The following is a 23,483-nucleotide window of genomic DNA, read 5'->3' as shown; positions in this document are numbered from 1 at the left end:
CTTCCATTAAAGAAATAGGACAACCAGGCACAAGCAGAAGGGATATAGAAACAACTAGCCATTGATGTTGCAGAAAAGGGGTCCCAGGGAAGTGTGCCCCTGTCTTTTCCTTGACACTCCCATGATATAGTTCTTACAGTTGTTAAGACCAAGAAGGTTGCACCAGTGTCTGTTAGAAGTTGTATCAGGTGGCCCGCCACTTCAGTGACCCTGAGGCTCAGGCATTAGTTGTGTGGATGTCACCTCTAGGTAGAGGCACTTTGCACCCTGGACCTGGTCAGTCTTTTGATTGTGAAGCCATCAAAGGCTGAGCGCCCCCGTCACTCACTGGTGTCTGGAACAAGCCCTCTGCCAATGCCCTGGCTGCTTGGAAAGGACACATCGATCCCAGTCTTTCCTCCCATGACCCTTCTGTCACACAGGGTGCACTGACTTTGTCTGGGTGCCCATGGGCCATGTGGCTTAGCTTGGCCAAATCAGTCCAGAGAGTCTGGCCTCCCCTGTGCTGGTTTCTGAGTGGACAGAGCCATTGTCACCATTTGGGCCTTCTGTTTGTCTCTCTGGGTGTGTTCCCCCTCTTTGGCCATATCCCTATTATTGAAAACAGAATAAGCCAATTGGAGTAAATTGCTCATGGGGGTCTGAGGACTGGCAATTGTTTTTTGGATGTCTTTTTTCCCCCTGATATCCGGGGCAGACTGGACTATGAAATAAGTAACAGAAAGGGCCTGTCCCTTGGGGGAGGAAGGATCCACATTTGTGAACTTTTTTAAAGCTTCCACTAATCTCCCTTGAAAAACGGAAGGATTTTCATCTGGTCCCTATTGGACTTCTTTTACTTTTTCATAATTAATGGGTTTCATTGTGAGTTTTTTCATACCATCTATTAAACCATTAATCATACGGTCCTATCTATCTCTGTCAATGAAACTTACCTGGTGATTCCATTGTGGGTCTGCCTCGGGGACAGCATTCTTCCCTACCTGGTGTGCTGTGTCATCCGCTGGGGCTGGGCGACTTGCTGGTCAGCAGGCTCTGTCAGCGTGGACTCTGATCTGTGAGGTCTCTGTCAGCGTGGGCTCTGTCAGCGAGGGCTCTGTCAGCGTGGGCTCTGGTCTGCGTGGACTCCTGTCAGCGTGGGCTCTGGTCCGTGTGGACTCCTGTCAGCGTGAGCTCTGGTCAGCGAGGGCTCTGGTCAGTGAGGGCTCTGGTCCACATGGACTCCTGTCAGCATGGGCTCTGGTCAGCGAGGGCTCTGGTCAGTGAGGGCTCTGGTCTGCGTGGACTCCTGTCAGCGTGGGCTCTGGTCAGCAAGGGCTCTGGTCAGTGAGGGCTCTGGTCAGCGAGGGCTCTGGTCAGTGAGGGCTCTGGTCTGCGTGGACTCCTGTCAGCGTGGGCTCTGGTCAGCGAGGGCTCTGGTCAGTGAGGGCTCTGGTCAGCGAGGGCTCTGGTCAGTGAGGGCTCTTGTCAGCGTGGGCTCCTGTCAGCGTGGACTCTGTCAGCGTGGGCTCTGGTCAGCATGGGCTCTGTCAGCGTGGACCCCTGTCAGCATGGACTCTGTCAGTGAGGGCTCCTGTCAGCGTGGACTCTGTCAGCGAAGGCTCTGGTCATCGTGGGCTCTGGTCAGAGAGGGCTGTGGTCAGTGGGGGCTCTGGTCAGCGTGGGCTCCTGTCAGCATGGACTCTGTCAGCGAGGGCTCTGGTCAGCGTGGGCTCTGTCAGCGTGGGCTCTGCCTATAACAGCAGTGACTGGGGTCTCGGCTCCCACCTCTGAGACAGCCCTTGCTGGAGCAACCATTTTCATGAATTTAGCACCTTTCACCAGAGCAGTAAATAGCTATCTAAAAGTTTTCTTCTGGTGTCAAAATCCCTTTGGGCTACACATTCCATAGCCCAGTCAGCTCCAGACATCAGATAAAAAAAAAAAAAAATTAAAAAAAATGATTGCTAGTCCTCAGAACCCCATGAGCGATCTACTACAATTGGCTTATTCAGTTTTCAGTAATAGAAAGAAAGTCTAAGTGTTAGTCACTCAGTTGTGTCTGCGATCCATGGACTGTAGCCCACCAGGTTCCTCTGTCCACGGGATTCTCCAGGCAAGAATATAGCAGTGGGGTGCCATTCCCTTCTTCAGGGGATCTTCCCCACCCAGGGATCGAACCCAGGGCTCCTGCATTGTAGGCAGATTCTTTACTATCTGAGCTACCAGGGAAGCCCTAAGATTAATAGGGATATGGCTAAAGAGGGTGAAAGGCCCACGTGGTAAAAAGGGCTTCATCCTCTCAGAGCCTGCCACAGGGGAGTCCAGGCTTTCTGGGCCAGTCTGGCTGGCCATGGTGGACCACACGGCCCATGGGTACCCGGACAAATTAGTGTGCCCTGTGTGGACAGAAGGGACACTGCAGGAAAGATTGTGGCCCATGTGCCCTTTGCAAGCAACCAGGGGGTTGGCAGAGGGAAAGCCCCAGACACCAGGCACACTTTCCTGGGGACCCCCCTTTTTTCCTGGGTCCCCTTTTCTGCAACATCAATGGCTAGTTGTGTCTATATCCCTTCTGCTTGTGCCTGATTGTCCTATTTCTTTAATGGAAGGGATTTACTGGCTAAATTAGGGGCCACTGGGTGTCTCAAGCCACCCATATCACCAAAGGATATGAACAGAAAAAGAAAAAAGAGCAGATTAAATCTATGAGTGAGATAAAAGACTCAACAGACCCTCAAACATAAAACACCAAGATTCTGAGCCTAACCAAAAAGAAACAGATTGAAGCCTTAAATGACCCTCCTCCAGATTTAAAACCTGTCTGGGGAAAAGTGGTTTGGATCTTCAAAATCATGCTTGTAATCTCTTTTAATGACTTTTCTAATGCTTGTTGAGGGATTTCTTTTAATTTTTATCTTCCTGTAGACTCATCCTCTAATGCGTAACATCTAAGAGGGCTAAGAGGATGATGCTCACCAGAGGGACCCTGACTTGCAGTTCTCCTAACAGAGAAGGGACAGTCAGCCAGGCGTTTACTCTTTCCCCAGGCAGGCCTGTGCCCCATCTCAGCAGGAAACAGCTGACGATCGGTCAAGTCACCCCTTACCCTCTTTTAAGCAAAAAGAGTAAGCACCTGGAGGGGGGAATGAAAGGGAAAGAGTAAGGGGATAAAGGAGGCGATTACATCCAGGGAGTGTAAGTAGGAAAAATATGGGAGACCCCTGTAAGTTAATGATTACTCAAGAGAGCAGGTTTGCTTAACCACAGAACCAAGCAGGCTTGCTTAGCAAAAGAGCCAGGCCACAGAAGCCTGAGATGTGCCCCCAAACAATAAAATATTAGTGGCATGAGCTCCACATGCTGCCCAGTGAGCTCAGTAAGTTAGTGACCCCTAGGACATGCTCTCTGTCCACAGAGAAAAACAGTAATTTGTGGATCTAGCTTGACCATGTGGGGACAAGAAAACTTCCCTGCTCAACCTGGAGGAGGAGTGGATGATGGAAGCATGAGGTCCACTCAAGAAAGACAAAGAAAATCTTCTCCCCCTCCCCACTTTTTCTTTGATTATAAAACTGTCGCCCACTAAGTTCTTGGCATGCAGCATTTCTCACCTGCCTGCTTGTAAACCTCACGAGCGTCCCATTCTAGTAAATCAGTTCTTATCTATCACTTTGCCTCTCGCTGAATCCTTTTCTGAGCTGAGACATAAAGAACTGTGGTGCTGCAGCTCCTCAGAGCCCCTGAAAGGACACCAAAATGGTTTTACAACTAGGCAGCTCCATGTGGACGTCCTGTGAGAGCCTCCAACACAATACCTCTAGAGTGGAGCTCATCTTCTGCTGAACCCTGGCTCTTGAAATGTCCCTGCTCCCCACCAAGTTCCTCAAGTCAGAAACCAATGGATCAGGGTCAGTGTCTCCTTCACTCTCTTCCTGGACATCTGGTTAACCACAAAGACCCATCCATGGATCCTAAATGCCTTCACCTCCATCACAGCTGCCATTGCTCTAGTTCAAGCCTGAGACATGAAGACATCCAATCTTCCTTTCCTCTTATTTCCGAACACATTGACATGATCTACCTGCCACAGTGCCCGCAGAGCCACCCTTCTAAACTGCAAACAGAATCTTGTCACTCCTTTGCAAAAAACTCTTCCATTTCTCTGTTCTGCCAATAGTATATAACTGTTACTCTTCAATAGAGCGTATAGTGGGGCTTCCCCAGTGGCTGAGCAGGAAAGAATCTGCCTGCAATGTAGGAGATGCAGGAGCCACAGGTTCGATCCCTGGGTCGGGAAAATCCCCTGGAGGAGGGCATGGCAACCCACTCCAGTATTCTTGCCTGGAGAATCCCATGGACAGAGGAGACTGGCAGGCTACAGTCCATGGGGTCACAAAGAGTTGGACACAACTGAAGCTACTGAGCACAGCACAGTACAACACGGCATTACAGGTCTCTTGACAATTAGGTCTATTTTTGTGCCTTTAGCCTCAGCTTTTGACTCAGATCTTAGGGCCCTTGCAAATCAAACATACGATTGTACTCATCAGGAGTTGTGGTCTTCCTTTTCTTGGTTTTTGTATATGCTGTCTGCTTTCCTGGGACAGCCTCTGATGGTTGTCCATCACACAAAGTGAGACATCTACTATCTTCCTCGCTCAGTCACTGGGTGTCCAAAATGGAGAACAGAGAAGCAATCCTTCCGCAATTTAGAGGCATTCACTCCATCGAGGATCATTCAGGAGGCGGCAGACAGCTCCTTACCAGCCTCAGTCGTGATTCCTGTCTTCCCCCCGTAGCCCCCAGGAGAGCAGAGAGGGGGACCCCTTGGACTCAGGAGCCGACGGCCTGGTGGGGGAAGTGGGGCTCTTTCCCGCACAGCCAGATGTATGTGGGAAGCATCCAGAGAGTCACTCGCAGAGATGAGTGACTCGCAGGAGGGAAGGCTGGAGTCTCACTCCTTCGCTTCATGCTTGTGAAGCTGGAAACCTGATATTTTCCTCTGGGGTAGCCCTGGGGGCAGAGGGGAGTGTGGTGAAGGGATTTGTGGGGGAGCTTGCAGGGCATCCCCTGGGGTTAGGAGGGTGTGTATCCATAGCAACAGAGCCTCCTCTGCCTGACATTTCTAAGATGAGATGCTTTCTAACTGTAACAAAAATTTACTTATTTATTTTTTAATTTTTGGTCATGCTGGTTCTTCACTGTTGCACGCAGGCTTTCTCTAGTTGTGGAAGGCGGGGGCTGCTCTTCGTGGTGGCGCACGGGCTTCTCACTGCAGTGGCTTCTCTTGTCGTGGAGCACAAACTACAGGGCATGAGGGCTTCCGTAGTTGTGTCGCCTGGGCTTAGTTGCTCTGTGGCAGGTGGGATATTCCCGGACCAGGGGTTGAACCCGTGTCTCCTGCAGTGGCAGGCAGATTCTGATCCATTGTACCAACAGGGAAGTCCAGAGACTTTTCTAACTTTTGCCAGAAGGGTGAGTGCATGCCTGCTAAGTCGCTTCATTCGTGTCTGACTCTTTGCGACCCCATGGACTGGAGCCCTCCAGGCTCCTCTGTCCATGGGATTCTCCAGGCAAGAACACTGGTATGGGTTGCCACGCCCTTCTCCAGGGGATCTTCCCAACCCAGGGATCAAACCAGCGTCTCCTGTGGCTCCCGCACTGCAGGCAGCTTCTTTCCTGCTGAGCCACGGGGGATGCCCAGTAGGGTGAGTAAGAACCGCGATTTAACATAGTTTGGATAAAGAAGATGGATGTTGGGGGCCTCACTGTAGTTCCCTTTGGCCTTCAGAGGACATGGAAAAAACCTTCAGAGGCTTCCATGGATAAATAACAAAGCACTGAAGTTAGATGAGGGGCAAGAAGGAAGGCCCTCCAGGAGGCATCTGGGCCAGCAGGGGGATGCCCAACGTGGGGAAATGACTGAGGGTCAGAGAGACACAGGGCACCCCTTCCTGTAGGGGTTCTCAGTGATGGTGAAGGTGGGGGCAAATCTGAACGGCACCTCTACCCCCCAAACACATATCCTGGGTATATAGAAGCTACGAGATTGCCAGAGGGCAGCAGCCTCGGGTGGCTCAAAGATGCTCCCCATCACCGCCACCAGCAGGACATCAGCTGTTTAGGATAACCTTTGCTTTCTTGTTTGTTTCTTCAAGTCCTTACCCCTGGGAAGAGGGAGGCCCAGGATAGACAAGACGGCAGAGAACCAGACCACATCCTTTGAGGTGCTGATAAAGGAGAGTGTGGAGGAAGATAAATAGCTTTAAAATCACACACAGAGTTTTAGAAGCCAAGAAAATATTTTTGGAAATAAAAACAGTAATTCCAGTGCTTGAGAATCTCTGTAGGTCAGCCTCTCCCAGGTTTTCTTAAATACTGAACATGTCTAAATTATAAAATTGACACACCACCAGCAGGGGCACACAAGATATTTTGGAAACTTGGGCTCGAGTCATGGACTATTGTCTTATGGATGAATTAACTCCTCTAAGAAATCATTTCAAACGTGTGGACATCCATTTAAACATTAGCGATATTAAAGGAAGAAGATCAAGATATCAAAGAAGCTGACATTTTAAACAAGATACTGAATATAAATCAATGCTCATCAAGTCAAGATGTGCATCAAAGCAATAATAAATTGACATGTTCATTTCCATCAGGAAGGAGACCAAAGCTGTTCATTCCTGCATGAGGCAATCACATTCGACATCTGCCTGTTTTCTGATTGGGAACGTTTTAAAAGGCAGATGATCAAGAATGAGGAAACACACAACGTTATAATACAGTTGAGCACTTTTCTTAGTTACACTTAAAATGGATTCTAGGGAAAATAGAAACTGTGGATTTTGTGTTTTGTTTTGGTAGAATTCTGAAGAATATGCTGAGAAATTATAATGTTCTATGAGATACCCTTTATAAAACTTTTTTTTCTACAACTTTAAAAAGTTTTAAATTTTATAAAGGAGTATAGTTGATTTACAAAGTTGTATTTCATAGCTCAGTTCATAAAGAATCTGCCTGCAATGCAGGAGACCCCGGTTCCATTCCTGGGTTGGGAAGATCCACTGGAGAAGGGATAGACTACCCACCCCAGTATTCTTGGGCTTCCCTGGTGGCTCAGGCAGTAAAGAATCCGCCTGTAATGCGGGAGACCTGGGTTCGATCCCTGGGTTGGGAAGATCCCCTGGAGAAGGGAAAGGCTACCCGCTCCAGTATTCTGACCTGGAGAATTCCATGGACTGTATAGTCCATGGGGTCGCCAAGAGTCAGACACGACTGAATGACTTTCACTTCATTTCACTTCAGTAGTTTCAGATGTACATCTACCTGATTCCCTTTGGTCTTTGTTGGTTATCTATTTTATACATTGTTGTTTAGTTCCTAAGTTGTGCCCGACTCTCTTGTGACCCCATGGACTGTAGCTCTCCAGGCTCCTCTGTCCATGGAATTTTCCAGGCAAGAATCCTGGAGTGGGTAGCCATGTCCTCCTCCAGGGGATCTTTGTCCCAGGGATTGAACCCATGTCTCCTGCACTGCAGGCAGTCTTTACCGCTGAGCCAATGGGGAAGCCCATTTTTATACACAGAGTGTATATGTTAATTCCAGCCTCCTTATTTATTCCCCCCTCCTTCCCCCTTCGGTAACCGTAAGATTGGTGAAACATTATTATAAGGTTTTGACCACTGGTTGTGCAGACTGTGGATCCAATAATGGGCGTAGGATGCTCCTTCAAAATGTTAGTTTGACATTTTTTAGTAAAGATACTGAAGTGCTACGCTGTATGAACTTCTCAACTGAAAGTGAGTGGCAAGTGATGAAATCTCCCCCAGCTGTGTTAAGGAAGGGCTGATGGGGACTAGACAGAACAGTTGAAGGCATAAGGCTGGAGAAATGTAAGATGTTTCACATTTTGACCCCGTTGAGTTGTGGCGTCTCAGTAAGTTGGTTGCTTAACACTGTCAATCCTAACCATAGTTCTCTAGCTTTCTTTTGATCAAGATTTCTTTTCCTCACTTTCTTCTCCATTTTAGTGTCCTGTTGCTACAGATCGCCTCAACATTTAGCAGCTGAAAACAACAAACATTTCTTATCTCACAGTTGCTATAGGTCACAAATTTGGGTGCAGCTTACCTGGCTTACTACAATATTCCCCTCGGGCCTTCCTATTTTTAAGCTCTGCAAAGCAACCTATTAACTAGCTTAAAATACAGTATCAGAGTCCGTTTTCCTTGGTTAAAACCCTTTGGGGTGGTCCCTTTGTTCTTTGATGGTCTGAATTTCTCGCGATCCTGTCTGATACGTCTCGACATATCATTCAGGTCACTTTTGGAAAAACCAGCCTTATTGAAGCATAGCTGGCCTACCCAGGGCTGCACCTATTCTGTATAAGCAGTTCAGTGAGCTTGGACATGTGCAGACACCAATGGAAACATCACCACAGTCAAGGTCAAAGACGTTTCCACCACCTCCAAAAGTTTCCATATGTCCCTCCCTTCCTTTTCTGGGTATGAACACAGACTATGGGGTCTTTCGTCAGTAAAACTTTAAGCTCACAATAGGGTATGGTTAAGGAAATCCCTGATGGCTCAGCGGTAAAGAATCTTCCTGCTAATGCAGGAGATTTGGGACACCTGGGTTCAATCCCTGGGTTGGGAAGATCCCCTGGAGTAGGCAATGGTAACCCACTCCAGTATTCTTGTCTGGATAATCCCCATGGACAGAGGGGCCTGGGGGGTGACAGTTTATAGCGTTGCAGAGTCAGACACGACTGAGCACAACACACACACTCACGCACACACACACACAGAGGGTATGGTTAACCAGAGGCATTCGGTTGTACAGTGGGTTTCTAGCACTGATTTTTATATATGTGTATTACTTTTATTTAATTATTTTGGCTGCTCTTGGTCTTTGTTGCAGCATGCATGCTTTGCTGCAATATATGGGATCTTAGTTCCCTGACCAGGGATTGAACCCCGGCCCCCTTGTATTGGGAGCTCAAAGTCTTAACCACTGGACCACCAGGAAAGTACCCTCTAGCACTGATTCTTGCATAACTAGAACACAGCAGTCTTGAAAAGAACGTGTCTTGAGTTTCTCTGATAAAAAGAGAAAATGACCTAGAACTAAGGTAATTACAGTAAAAGGCTTACCATGAAACACATACTTCCCTGAACCTGTAAGTGATAATAGCATCATTTCATTCATTGAATGGACTTCCCTGGTGGCTCAGAAGGTAAAGAATCCACCTGCAGTGTGGGAGACCTGGGTTCGATCCCTGGGTTGGGAAGATCCCGGAAAAGGGAATGGCAACCCCGTCCAGTGTTCCTGCTGGAGAATTCCATGGACAGAGGTGCCTGGCAGGCTGTAGTCCGTGGGGTTGCAAAGAGTCAGACACAACTGAGTGACTAAGCAGAGTACAGCAGCATTTACAAAATCTCCCCTTCAGCTCCCGTCTCACGGCGGGGACAGACCGCTTTCTTTCCTTAGCCGAGTGCATGGTTGACGGGAGCCCTGACCCACTGATGCTGTCTGGAAGGGCTCTTTTTGCACTGATTCTGGGGCGTCTGAATTTGAAACAGGTGTATGTGTGCATCTGAAAGAATCTGTTCCAGATGTCAGAAGCTTCAGTTCTGGTGAGGGACGTGAAGGAAAATTAGGAGAACAAGTGTCCTATTCACACACTAGGAAAATAAATGTTTTACTAATCCTTAAATAACATTTTTACTCTGAGGTGTATTGGCAAATTTTAGTTTTATTTCTGTATGAAAGTCTCATTTTTATGAGTGTGATTTATACACATTTAAGGAGTAGAGGTGACTGCTAAAATTAGTTTTGGTGATCCCATGCTAATGTCTGTGTGGGAAGAGAATCATGTTGTCTTAAAGCTGTGACATTTTGCTTATATTTAGTGAATAGTGTAATATTTATTATCATTGGCTACAGTTTAGTTTAACTGTTATGAATGCACATAATTTCTTATGTTTTGAGATCTTCTCATGGTAGAGAAAGTGTGTGATGGGAAAATGTCTCATGCATTCTCTTTTCCCACCCAAGCTGTTAACCAATAAAATTCTATCACTGAATTAAATGTTGACTTAGCACCTTACTATGTGCCTGGCACTGTGCTAAGGGCTGGGATACAAAAAAGCTTACAGTCTTGATTTCTGAACAGGTAAAAGTGAGATGTAGTGATTGTTGCCCACGTTAACCAGACTGCGTATCTGGAGGGCAACTGAAAAGTTATTGATTTGTAAATTGCTCTGCCCACCACCCTAGTTCAGTTGCTAGTAGGGCAAATTCACTAGCCTCTGCATGAAATTTGGGGGAAAATTTTTTTTCGCCAAGATCTTTTATTGACCTCTTGTTCCCCAATCTCATCACATGAGCATAGGTAGCCAGGGGCCTGCGTGGGCTGTTGGCTTTGTAAACATAGAGCAGTCAGGATGTGTAGAAATTATGTACTTCAGTGATTCTTTAACAAGAAACTTATGAGTAAAAGTACTTCAGATGTGTTTGAAATTTCTGCCCTTTCCTGCATTCTCATCATGGAAAAATACATGTAGAAATTGTACTCAAATGTAGACACGATTTCTTTTCACACTTGCTAGTAACTACCTGGTGCATTTCAGATACCACACAAAATGCCACACAAACCCCCAAACAGCAGTGTCTACTTACTTTTGGAATATAAAGTGTGAGTCTTATTGGAGTGGATTTGGCTTATTCAGTCAAAGGAAAAATGAACATGTAGTCATCAACAGGCAGAAGGAGTTATTTCTAGAAGGAACTATATTAAAAAAAAGTCCTCTGAGGATTTAATTCCAGAAAAATTTCTCCAGATACAATTGCAGTTTTCTACTCAACTGTAAGAGCTATATAACTCACTATTTTCATTTTTGTCTTGCCTCTGAGGAATCTCAGAGCTAAATACAGTGCTTAATTTCTGTTATGATTTTAGATACCTGCCTGATTACTTGGTTCCAATCTAATAATTTTTGATTTTTCTGTTTGTTAAAGAAAATGTTTCTTTATTTATTTATTGGCTGCTCCGGGAGTTGGTGATGGACAGGGAGGCCTGGTGTGCTGCAGTCCATGGGGCCGCAAAGAGTCGGACATGGCTGAGCGACTGAACTGAACTGAACTGGGTCTTTGTTGCTGTGCGTGGGGTTTCTCTAGTTGCGGAGACTGGGGGCTGCTCTCTGGTTGCAGTGCTTGGGTTTCTTATTGCAGTGGCTTCTCGTGTTGAGGAGCACAGGCTCTAGATGCACAGGAGCAGTAGGTGTGGCACACAGGCTTAGTTGCCCCATGGCATGTGGAATCTTCTGGGATCAGGGATCCAACCTGTGTCCCGTGTATTGGCAGGTGGATTCTTAACCACTGGACCACCAGGGAAATCCTTCCTATTTTGTCCTTAACTGTGTTTTAATAAGCTACCTTTATTTGTGTTTGTGACTATATGGAATTTGTTAAAATCAATTAAATCACTGACTCCGTATCACAACGACAACAATAAAAATGACTCATGCAATCATTGGTGGAAACCGTCCTGGAACCAACATTTGACTGCAGATCACTAGTATATGGGTATTTAAAAGTTGGCTCTTTGTCCCCAAAGGACTCTCACCCCACAGAGAGACACCTGGGGGTCTGAATGGGGAAGACTGGCCCTTTAGGCGGCACTAACATGGATGAAGGAACTCCAGCAGCACCGGACAGACCATGCAGATGACAATAATACCACAAAGCCTCTGAAAATGAAGTTGCCATTGGAACCAACCATGCCTACAAAAGGAGGCCAGCGCCTGCCTGCTAGACCTAGGTGGGGCAACTGCCTGATAAAAGATGTAAATAGGACCCAGAGTCCCATGGGCTTCCCAGGTGGCACTAGTGGTAAAGAACCCACTTGCCCATGCAGGAGACATAAGAGATGCCGGTTCGATACCTGGGTTGAAAAGATCTTCTGGAGGAGGGCATGGCAACCCACTCCAATAATCTTGACTGGAGAATCCCATGGACAGAGGAGCCTGGCAGGCTACAGTCCATAGGCCACAGTGCAGACAATGACTGAAGTGACTTAGTCACTTCACGCATGCACAGAGACTCATAACATAATAGAATGCCCAGGATGCAAAACAAAAATGTACCAAAACAAACCAACAAAACCCCAAAGAAAAATCTGTTCAAAATCCCCCTAAACCACCTGTCACGCTAAGAACCAAGAAAACCCCAACTTGCAATGAGAAAGGTCCACTGACCAACACCACCTCGAAGATCACTCAGAGGTCAGACGACCTCATCTCACCCAAATCATCAGGGATGTAAAAGCAGCTGTCCTGAAAAATGCTTCCACAGTCAATTACAAATTCCCTGGAAACAAATGAAAAAGCATAAAATCTCAGCAAAGAAACAGACATTATATATAAAAAACAGAACCAAATGGAAAGAATACAATTACAGAAATATAAAACTCACCAGATGGGCTCTAGTAGAGCGGAGATGATGGAGTCTTTGAGCTGCAGGACACACAGAAGAGTTTGCCTCGTCTGAAAAAGAGAGAAAAGAGATGGATGGAAGTGATCACGGCCATTGCCATTATAAATAGCACCTCCTTGGGTTCTGATGTATTGGTTTTTGGATTTTTACGAAATTTTATTTATTTTTAATTGGAGGATAATTGCTTTACCAGGTTGTGTCGCTCTCTGCAATACGTCAAGATGAATCAGCCACAGGAGTAAATATGTCCCCTCCCTCCTGACCCTTCCTCCCACCTCCCGCCCCATCCCCTCAACCCAGGTTGTCACAGAGCACCAGGCATGAGCATCCTGCATCGTACAGCAAATTCCCACTGGCGATCTCTTTTACACCTGGTGAGGTATACGTTTCAATGCTACTCTCTCAGCTCATCCCACCCTCTCCTTTCCCCACTGTGTCCACAAGTCTGTTCTCTATGTCTGCGTCTCCATTGAGCCCTGCAAACATGATGACGTTTTATACTGTTATCCCCTCTCTCCTCTGGGCTGGCCTTGTTGGCCTCCTTGTTCTTGCTCAGACACAACAAGTATGCACCTGCCTCAGGGCCTTTGCATGTCCTGTTTCCCCACTGCCCAGAAATCTCTTCACCCAGATAGCCTCAAGGCTGATTCTCTTTTCCTCTGCTGGGTCTGGACTCCAGGGTTCCCTTTTCAATGAAGGCTTTCCTTACCATCCACGCTCCGCAACCCCTCTCCCTTGTTTGATTTTTTCCCACAGCCTTTGCCGCTATACTACATACTTCTTAGTTTCCTGTAGTTGTGAAAGAAAATTCCACACCATCAGTGGCTTAAAGCAGCACAAACTTATTACCTTCACAGTTCTGTAAGGGGGCAGTTGGTGGGCTTGCTTCCTCTGCTCTGGGTGCCCCCCCCCAAGGCTGACATCAAGGACCCAGCTGCCCAGGGCTCCCTCCTGGAGTCTCTGGGTGAGAACCGCTCCCGGGATCATTCAGGTTGCTGACAGAATCCAGAATTAGGATTCTTGTTCTCCCTGTCGCCTGAGCTCTGCCCTCATTTCTAGAGGCACGTGCACCCAGGCTCTTGGCCCTTCGCCTTTGAAGCCAGCAAGGGGGCTCTGCGGGTCCCTTGCAGGTTGCTCTGTTTCATCTGCCTCCCTCTTCTATTTATATATTTTAGTATTGATTTAGTCTGCGCTGGGCCTCCGTTGCTGCACTCAGGCCTGTCTCTAGGTGCGGCAAGAGGGGTCTGCTCTTCGTTGCGCTGTGCGGGCTCCTCATCGCTGAGGCGCTTGGGCTTCAGTCATCAGGGAGCACAGGCTGCGTTGCTCTGCGGAATCTCCCCAGACCAGGGATCGAACTGGTGTCCCCTGCATTGGAAGGTGGATTCTTAACCACTGGGCCACCAGGGAAGCCCTCTCTCCTGCTTTTTAGGACCCCTGTGATTACACTGGGCTCACCTGGTTACTACAGGATCATCTTCCTTCTTTCTGCTTAGCAGACTTAATTCTGTCTGCAAAGTACCCTCTGCAATGTACAGAAACATACTCACAGGTGGAATACGGAGGGCGAAATCACAGACACAATAGCCTGCCTACCTGAATATATTTTCTTGGTTATTCTGTTTATTGTCAATCTTCTCCTTCTAAAATCTGACTCTTTGGTGTCCCCAAACCTTGAACAGAGCCTGGCACATGTAGGTGTTCAAATATATGTCGTTCAAATATTTGTCCAATGAATGAATGAATAGATACAGGCTGGGTAATTAGTATCAAGTTTCCTATGTGGCTCAGTGGTAAAGAATCTGCCTGCCAATGCAGGAGATGTGGGTTCGATCCCTGGGTTGGGAAGATCCCCTGGAGAAGGAAACTGCAACCCACTCCAGTATTCTTGCCTAGAGAATCCCACGGACAGAGGAGCCTGGTGGGCTACAGTCCATGGGGTCGCAGAGAGTCAGATACGTCTTAGCAACTAAACAACAACAGTTGGTATGAACATGTGCTTTCCTATTGGTACACGTCTCAGACTTTCTCTTCCTCTTTCAAAGATGGCCTTGGTTTTCACTTTAACCTGATTTTATCCGGTACAGTGTGGTTTTCCCTGTCCCCCGCCCCCACTGCTTACAGCTCTACTAGTGAAGGGGATTGGTAGTAAAGTCATGTCGTACTTTCACGGGACCTCCTGGTTGATACACAAGGGACACGTCCAGAGGGAGCCACAGACGGGCGGGGCTCAGAGACCTCGGGCACTGCCCAGTGGAACTAAACGTGCGGTGATTTCTTGGAACCAAACTCCGGGGATAGTAGAGCCAGTCATGGGACTGTGTTAAGCATTGTTTGACTCAGTTAAAAAAAAAATTAAAGTTTAGTCTGCCATGTCAGTTAACCAATGAACATTTCAAAAATGAATTTTCTGGATGTTTCCAAAGATGCTGTGGCTTCATATAACGTGGCCCATCTAAATCCTTGGATGATAAAGATGTGAGCTGGTGAGAAAAGTCGGAGGCACTCACACAAGTAACAGGTTTGCTGCTTGGGTTACAGTGTGGAAAATTTTTCTGGAAACAGATTTATGTATTAGTTTTTCACTTTGCCACCAGATGTCCTTCATGAGTAGGAAAATATGATGGCTCGCATGATATTTTGAAGTGTGAATGCCCAGCATTTTTGAATAGTTGACAGTGAAAGGAAAGTGTGAGTGAACGCAAGCGTTGCCACAGACTTCTGGAGGAGACCTGCGTTTTGAAGGCTGCCTTACAGGTGTAGCTTTCAGAAGCAATGTTTATTTAACTCTCAAATTCTCATTTCTCATACTCTGCAAACATTTACTTACCATATTTCCTTTTCACGCAACTCCAAATTGACATTTTGAAAGTCTGAGCAAATTATTATATTGGGAAATTCAAGTTAAGAAATACTCAAATCCTTACAGGGATGTAGAAGATAAAAATGTAGTATTTTAAGTGGAGCTGCCCAAGAATTCCAGGCGACCAGACCTCAGGCTTTTAAACACAAGAGCAGTGTAGCTTACAATGCTTCTATGTGAGATTAATTCTAAAAGCAGCTACTTACATCTTTCGGAAGAAAGTCAGTTGAAAGGGGCTCAGGTATGATTTAGTACACAAATCAAAGACTGCAATTGCAGTTTATTGCTAATAATATAACTCAAAGGAAAGCATAGAGTGTAGAATATTTGATGTACCAAGTTAATAGCAGCATCTTTTTAAAATAGAAATTATTTGGTCCCGTGTGTCATAAATGTAAACTGGAAATCCTCATAACATGAAAGGAACATGGGTAACTGCTCTCCTGGTCCTGTGAACCACCCTGGGCCCTGACAGACCCCTGGGTACAGGATTCCCATCCTACCCCCGTGTCACCGAAGGCACAGGGCAATCCTTCGCTTTTCTGCAGGGGTTTCTCACTCCCCTACTTTGTGGGCAGGGCTGGGACCGGCAACCTCTTCCAGAAAACGGAAGGCCATCTGCATGAACTGTCAGCCAAGCCACCAGATGTTTGATATGGACCGGCTTCCACATCCGGCTTCTTGACCGAATTCCTCGTCTTTCCACCCAGATGTTCTGGAGAACTGCAGAGAACTTGACGAAGCCGGGCCAGACCCACAGAGCCGAGGGGCGGTGATATTCTCGTGTCCTGCAGGGGGCGAAGCTCCCTCTGATTTCCCTCCATCACACAGCCCAGCGAGCTCTGAGAGGCAGACCTGTTCCTGGCCCTTCCGCCTTCCCTCCTGAATCACATCTGGACTTTTCCCAGCCCCTAGTCCTGGGACTTCTGGAGGAGGGTTGGCGTGGGTGATGGGCAGGGGTCAGAGAAGCAGGGAGGGGGTCAGGTGGTGGTTTGGTGTCCCTTATCCACCTGGAGTTGACATTGGCTTGAAGAAGCAGTGGTCCCAATTTTGACTGTGTGAAAATTTCAGAATCATATCTCTTTATACCTCTTTCCCCTGACGGATCCAAGGCCATGTCTGAGTGTTTTCTGACAAACGTGCACACGTAGGGGGCGGTGGAGATGTGAGGAGAGCGCCTCTTCTGTGGTCGTTGGTTGAATGTCACTGTCTTTATGACCATTGTCACATCTCACATCATATGTTTCCCCTCCGGCCCTTAAGAGCGTCGTGTGCTCTTGTGTCTGTCATTGGGAGGCACTCCCTTTTTTCTAGCATCTCATGACAGGACTCGAGAGCACTTCTTGATGGAGCCCATGGCACACCTGAACCAGGGTTGCTGCACAGATGTTGATTACAAATCACTAAGGGCCGTTTTTAGACCCGGGTCATGTAGGCCTATCTACCTCTTACCAAGTATCTGAGAAAAGCAGAAGGTGGTGTGCTGCGTGAGTTCTCCTCTGGCTCATATAATAGGTGCATGTGCAATGGATGGGTCACAGTCTGCTTTTGTGTGTTGAAGGGCACAGGCCTCCCGAAGTGTCCTATGCTCAGGGTTCTTTGGTTTTCCAGTGCTTTCTCCACTGCCCTGACAGGCTGGAGCTGTTTCACTCTGCTTGTGTCTCACCGGAAGTCTTACAAAGGTGTGACTGGGTTTGAGAAAGGAGGAAGCCCACATATACTTGCTGAGACCTCAGATCTTCTGATCAGAGCTCCTGGGGGCTGCAGTTTTATGCACTGCAATGACTTCACGCTGCTAACAGGTCCCAGCAGAAGAAAAAGGGAGATGGAGGCTCCTGAATTTTAAGGGGCCTGGAATCCCAGACCAGGGGAGTGATGTGTTCCTCTTTTCAGATGAGAACAATCCCTGCAGATGGTTAGAGATTGGCTATCAGTGTGGCTGATGTTGTCTTGCCTGAAAGCAGTGACTACAGGACATTTGTAAAACCGAAGTCTGTCCTAAAGACCAGTGTGTCTGGGCCGAAACAGGACAACAGATAAGAGCAATCCAGTGAGTGGTGGTGTGATGGGAGGTAAAGACATTTACCCATTCAAAACAGATTCTTTGAAACAAGATAAAAATGCTTATAAGGCTTGAATCAGCAGAAACCTCATGATCCCGTAAGATCATAGATCCCATAAGTCTCTATGTATTTGATTTGTCTGGCTCCCAAATGCCTTGCACTCCGTGAACCAAGGCAGCCAGGTCAGTATTGATTTCTAAGGCACGCGTTTTCACCAGGTAGATAAAAGATCAAAATGTTTTACAAGAACTTCCTTCTAAGATGCAACAATAACTGACATTTTTGGATGGGAAGAGCAAATGAATTTGCATCCTGGATGGCAGATGGTGGTCGTGGTGTTTGGGTGGAGGGGGCAGTGTCTTTAACTGAGAAGTGAGCCTGCCATAAAATTATAACGCGTTTTACATGCTTGATCTTGTCTAATGTTCCCAGCAACCAGAGTTTCAACGCCCTGTCTATAATGCAAGCATGCCAAACCCCTACAGTTACTGAAATTACCTTTACCACCTCACCTCATGTTTTACTGATCTTGCTTCATGTGAAATAGAGTGTATCTCAATACATTAAGATGCAACCTTAACAGACAAACTGGAGAAGCACTGAAACGTTTCCAAGAAGATGGCGGTGGGGGTGCTTTTCTATTGTAGGATCTGATTACACCAGCTTTCTTTTGGGTGCTAGCTTAAGAAATGAAGTGCTGATACTTAGTCACTAATTTGTTTCCTAGTCTTTTGATCCCACGGACTGTGGCCCACTAGGCTCCTTGGTTCATGGAATTCTCCCAAGCAAGAATACTGGAGTATGTTGCCATTCCCTGCTCCAGGGGATCTTCTCAACCCAGAGGTCCAACTTGGGTCGCCTGCATTGCAGGCGGACTGAGCCACCAGGGAAGCCCTAAGAAGCAAAACTGAAGCCCAAATGAAGAAATAAATCAAAATACTAGGGCCCAAGCTCTCTGGACAAAGGGTTTGGCTTATACTTGACCCTCTTCGTGACTTTTGGGAGCATTTCTCCGTAGCTGTGCCCCAAGTCCCAGCAGCTGCCTTGGAGAAGCCACGTGACCTCTAAATGCCTATTTAACATCAATTAGAGAAAATAAGGAAGGAATGGGAAAAGCATCACTTTTCTGTTCTTCCTCAACTGAGTCAGGTGACACTAATTTAACAGCTGACTTTACTTTTATTTAGTTAAAAACATCAGTTTAGGCCTTTTATGGAATCGTAAAAGAGCAAGGTTTCCATTGGGCTCTGATCAGATCGGTCTCCCTACCGGTGATCTGATTGCCTTTCTGAGTCGCAGCTCCCGGGGTGCCTGCGAGAATTCTCTGTACTTGAAACCTACGCGCTGCGGAGGCGCCGCCTCCCGGGAGAGGAAGGGTGCAAGAAGGGGGCGGGTCCATTTAAATACCGACGAGCCGCGCCTCCCCATTGGCAGCCGGCCTGTCCGTCGCCCGGGGGGGCGGGGCGTCCCGGGGGCTGGAGTGCGGTACCTGGGCGAGACGCGCACCAGAAAGCCCACGTTGGCCGCTGCGGGCAGCTCGGCTCCGAGAAGCGGGAGCCTGCAAACTCCGGCGCCGCTGCCGCTCCGCGCCCCGGCCCGCGTCCCTCCCATCCCTTCTGCGAGCCGGGTTTAGGCCGGGGTGGGGGCAGCCGAGCCAGCACGGAACGGAGAGCAGGAGCCTCACTGCCTGCGCTCGGGCAGGGGAGCGGCGCGCCGAGATCTCGAGGGCGATCCGGGGACAGAGGGGCGCGGAGTTCGTGAGCGAGAAGGAAGTTCAAGCCCAGCGGAGAGGGTTGGCACCTTGGAACGCCTTGTCGCCACGGCCGGGGCCCTCCGGCGGGGTATACTTCACGGCGGCCGCGCGAGCGTGCGCGGGGGCGATGCCGGGCATCCCCCGACGCTGCTGAGCCGCCCCGGGAGGGCTGTGCGCCCGCAGCCGGACTCTAGAAAAACTGCGCCCTGACCCGCCCAGGGAAGAGGACACCGGCTGCAGCGCGGCCCGGACTCGGACGCACCTGGCCTGGACCTAGCGCCTCCGGAGACCTCCGCGGGAGTGCGGGGTTTCTCCTTGCCCCTCCAGTGGTTCTGCGGCGGGGATCGCGCCCCCTCCGCCTCCCTTCCAGCCCGGGCAACTGGGGGCGCCCCAGAGGACCATGAGAGATAAGGACTGAGGCCGGGAAGGGGAAGCGAGCCCGCCGAGAGGTGGCGGGGGGAGCTGTTCACGCCAAGGGCCACCGCGGCCGCGCTCCGGCCTCGCTCCGCTGCTCCACGCCTCGCGGGGCCCGCGGGGCCCGCCCGGCCCGGCGGGGATGCTGGGGCGGACCGCGCAGTGGCTGTGCTGGTGGTGGGGGCTGTTGTGCAGCTTCTGTGGGCCCCCGCCCCTGCCCGCCACCGCCGCCGGGGGGGCGTTGCTGGGGGACGCCGGGAGCCTGGGCCACGCGGAGCGGCCACCCCCGCCGCAGACCTCCTCCTCGGGCTTCCTGTACCGGCGGCTCAAGACGCACGAGAAGCGGGAGATGCAGAAAGAGATCCTGTCGGTGCTGGGGCTCCCGCACCGGCCGCGGCCCCTGCACGGCCTCCCGCAGCCCCCTGCGTTCCCGCAGCAGCAGCCAGCTCGCGGGGAGCCCCCGCCCGGGCGGCTGAAGTCTGCGCCCCTCTTCATGCTGGACCTGTACAACGCCCTGTCCGCCGACGACGAGGAGGACGGGGCTTCGGACGAGGAGAGGCGGCAGCCCGGGCCGCGCGGAGGGGCCGGCGCGTCCCGGCCCCGGTCCTCATCGCCGGGCACTGCGCACCCCCTCGGCAGCGGGAGCCTCCTGGCCACCGGGCCTGGCGGCGGCGCGTCCCCGCTGACCAGCGCGCAGGACAGCGCCTTCCTCAACGACGCCGACATGGTCATGAGCTTTGTGAACCTGGGTAAGGATCGGGGCCGGGGGTGGGGGCCGGGTGGGTGGGTAGCGCGAAGACCAGAACATCCTCCCTTTTCCAGTCTCCTGTGCGCGGGGGATGAGAGGGTGGAGGAGCCCTGGCGCTGGGGGCCCCGGCGGGGAAGCGCGGATGGGCCAGCTGCCCTCTCACCACCTGCGCTGCCCGGGGGCGGGAGAGGGGGCGGCACGTGCGCTCGCCGCGGCGGGCTGGGGCGCTGGGTCCCGAATGCGGCTCTGGCTGGCGCGTCTCCGCGAGCCGCCCGAGTACAGTGCGCGCTTTTCCCAATTGGTGCCCGGCTCGGGCCCCCGTTAACTCAACTGTGGCAGAAAAGTCCGGCCCGAGTAGGGCCAGCTGGCACGGAGAACGCCCTTCAACACTTTCCCCCTCCTGTTTTGTTCGGCGTCCTGAACGCTCTGAGAGTGCCAGTTCTCCCACCGGGATCTCAGAGAATCCCGGAGCAGCTGAGAACTTTGGGAAAGTTGACATGATTGTGTTAAGTAGTGTCCACCGATTTGGGGGAGGAGAGATGCCCAAGGAAGTCCCGAAAGGACCGCGGGAGGCTCGCCAGCCCCTGCCAGGCTGGGCTCGCGAGGGCTTGGGGTCGCTCCCCCAGTACCCTCGCTCACATGCCTTTGGCCCATCCCCCCCCCCCCCCCAAGGCTGAACTCTTGGTCGGCTCGGCCCAAGCTGCACGGGCGGAGAAAGGCTGCGGGTTGGGGGCCGGGGTTGGGCTGGGAGCTGGTCTGAGCCGGTTGCCAGGCAACAGAATGGAAATTCAAGGGCGGCTAAATCGGGCTCAGCCACAAATGTTCTGTGGCAAACCCGGACGGAGTCAGAGCTTTCCCCCCTCGCGTCTTCGCATCTGTAAATGAGAACGGCGTGAGGAGGACTTTTCCCAGAATATGTGCCTCCGATCGGTGCTCCTCTTCATTCATAAACGGACTCAGCGTAGACGCAACGATGTAGGGGCCGCGCTCCAGGCGAGGAGCAGTGGGGCGCAGGAGCCACGCCCGGAGCGGGTGCAGCCGCGCGGTGGGGTGGGTCTCCCGGACTTCCCTTCCGGGGCGAGACGCGCGGCTCAGCCCTGGCCCCGAAGTGGGTTCGCAGGCATGGCCAGAGTAGCACCCGCGTCTCCAAGCCGTGTCGGAGACGTCCGTCTCTTAAGGACAATCCCCATGTCAAAACCTTAAGCGAGTCCTTGACAAGTATGTCCAGGAGAGAATCAGCTCCGCTGAGCTTTGGGGGAAGAAAGGACTGGGGCGGAGGGGCGGGATTCTGGAGGGTAAGGAGCAGGACCACAGAGGTCCGAGGGGCGCAGACATCCTCCTGGGAAACTCCTGATGCAGACTCGCACAGGGACTGGAGGCTCCAGGCCTGCCCGTCTTCTTGCAGCGCCAGGGATTCTGATTGGACAGGAATTTTCACAATTTATTGGGATCAAAGCCAGGGTGGAGCCACCTCCAAGAAGTATTCTAAGGAAATTCTCATGCCAGACAGTCAAGCTGGGGCACCAGGAGGGACCAGCGCTGTTCCTTATTCTAACGTCTCGGCTGCTTCTGTCTTAGTAACTCCGTGCCCTGCCCTCGCCCTCATTACCCCCTGCCCTAAGTTTCTTCCCTTGGAGAAATGTTTCATTGCCTTTTGGGGGTTAATCCCCAACTTGAACAAAGTGGGAAGAATAGCACTTGTGACTTCTTCAGGGACAATTGCATCACACTCTCCAGAAAACAGTTTCTAGGCTTAAGGTCGTGATTCTCCACCTGGCACACATGATGCTGGGCTGCTCCCCAGAGCAGTTAAGTCAGAATCTTAGCAGCCACGGTCCAGAAGCACTGGCGCGGGAGATCCTGACCTCTGAAGGCAATCAAATCACTCCAGAAAGCAATTAACAGCAATGCTGCTTTATGTCAGTGGCTCCCAAACATTGCTGTACATGAGAGTCACCTGGGGGGCTTTTAAAGCCTAGAAGTCCAGGTGGTACCCGCATCAGTTAAGTCAATGTGTGGCTGAAAGCTGGATATCAGCGTTTTTTTTAAAGATCCTCAGGTGATTCCAATGTTTGGGAACCACTGGTATTTGAAATTGTGAGTTGGCCTGAGGCAAATTTGTAAAGTTTGACATTCACTGTTTAGTGACCTCCAAATTCTCCTCACTCCTTGCTTTTCTGAGCTTTCCAGGTCTACAGGTACACGTGGCTTCTGAGCCGCACTGCTTGAAGCTGGTTGTCAACGCTAATCTTGCAAAAGCAACTGTTTAACATAGTATCTCCCTAGGGATTTTTCAGAAAGATTTTTAAAGATTCAAAAAATAGCACTGAAAAATTCTAAGAGAACTCAATAATAGTGTCATTTCAGGCCAGGGACAGGCTGTTATGAAATGAAAGAGACTCCTAGGTAGGGAATTCTGCCCCAAGCCCTTCTTAGACTTTCTGATTGCAAGTTATAGCTATCTGTAGATCCGATTCTGGACTCCACATGGGTAGAGGAGAAAACCTTTTCAGGTAAGTTGAATCCAAGTTACAAGCCATGCCACCTGCCAGTCAAGCAATGCTATTTAATATTAATTTATTTAGCAGTAGGAAAGGCGGATTTTATTATGAGAGGCTAAAAATGTGATGAAATCTGATTATCATAGCTTTGATCATTAGGACAGTACATTTGAAGGAAGTAATTGCTTGTGCTGTGCTAAGTCACTTCAGTTGTGTCCAAATCTTTGCGACCCTATGGGCTGTAGCCTCCTGGGTTCCTCTGTCCATGGGGATTCTCCAGGCAAGAATGCTGGAGTGGGTTGCCATGCCCTTCTCCAGGGTATCTTCCTGACCCAGGCACCACACCTGTGGCTCTTATGACTCCTGAGTTGGCAGGTGGGTTCTTTACCACTAGCGCCACCTGGGAAGCCCAGTAACTGCTTCACAATGTGGATTGTCAATGGCCTGTTAGTTACTGCATTACATGACTAAAAGAACCTACAGAAGGTGGCGGGATGTGTCTTAAAGTATTCTCTTATACCTACTGAGTTAGGTAAGTTACAAGCTGTAGGTCTAAGGGAACGTGTTACATAGTTGTAAACATCCTTCTTCCCTGGGACAGAGGAGTAACTTACTCATGAAATACACTGAAAATGCTTGGAGCCTTGTCAGTCAGAGGCAT

General features: G+C 49.8%; 1 protein-coding gene and 1 long non-coding RNA gene across 6 annotated transcripts in view; both read left to right on the top strand.

The window, feature by feature from the left end:
* LOC145518785 (uncharacterized) overlaps positions 1-18,122 on the top strand; it is a 113,325-nt gene extending 95,203 nt beyond the window's left edge. Inside the window, exons 5-6 of the long non-coding RNA XR_014063290.1 lie at positions 14,907-15,001; positions 16,054-18,122. This is a non-coding gene — a long non-coding RNA (uncharacterized LOC145518785). The remainder of the gene's footprint in view (positions 1-14,906; positions 15,002-16,053) is intronic.
* Positions 18,123-18,896: 774 nt separating this feature from the next.
* BMP6 (bone morphogenetic protein 6) overlaps positions 18,897-23,483 on the top strand; it is a 162,164-nt gene continuing 157,577 nt past the window's right edge. For 3 of the 5 annotated variants that reach the window (XM_081523664.1, XM_081523665.1, XM_081523663.1), the window contains exon 1: positions 18,897-20,322. In XM_081523664.1, the coding sequence (XP_081379790.1) occupies positions 19,716-20,322 (607 nt within the window). In that variant the 5' untranslated portion in view covers positions 18,897-19,715. The remainder of the gene's footprint in view (positions 20,323-23,483) is intronic. The other 2 variants (XM_081523667.1, XM_081523666.1) reach the window with 1 other exon arrangement.

This window comes from Giraffa tippelskirchi, chromosome 8 (assembly GCF_054371585.1).
Source record: "Giraffa tippelskirchi isolate mGirTip1 chromosome 8, T2T-mGirTip1v1.2.pri, whole genome shotgun sequence".
NCBI lineage: Eukaryota > Metazoa > Chordata > Mammalia > Artiodactyla > Giraffidae > Giraffa > Giraffa tippelskirchi.
Note: the sequence above shows the minus strand (reverse complement) of the source record. Positions and strands in the feature narration are given on the sequence as shown.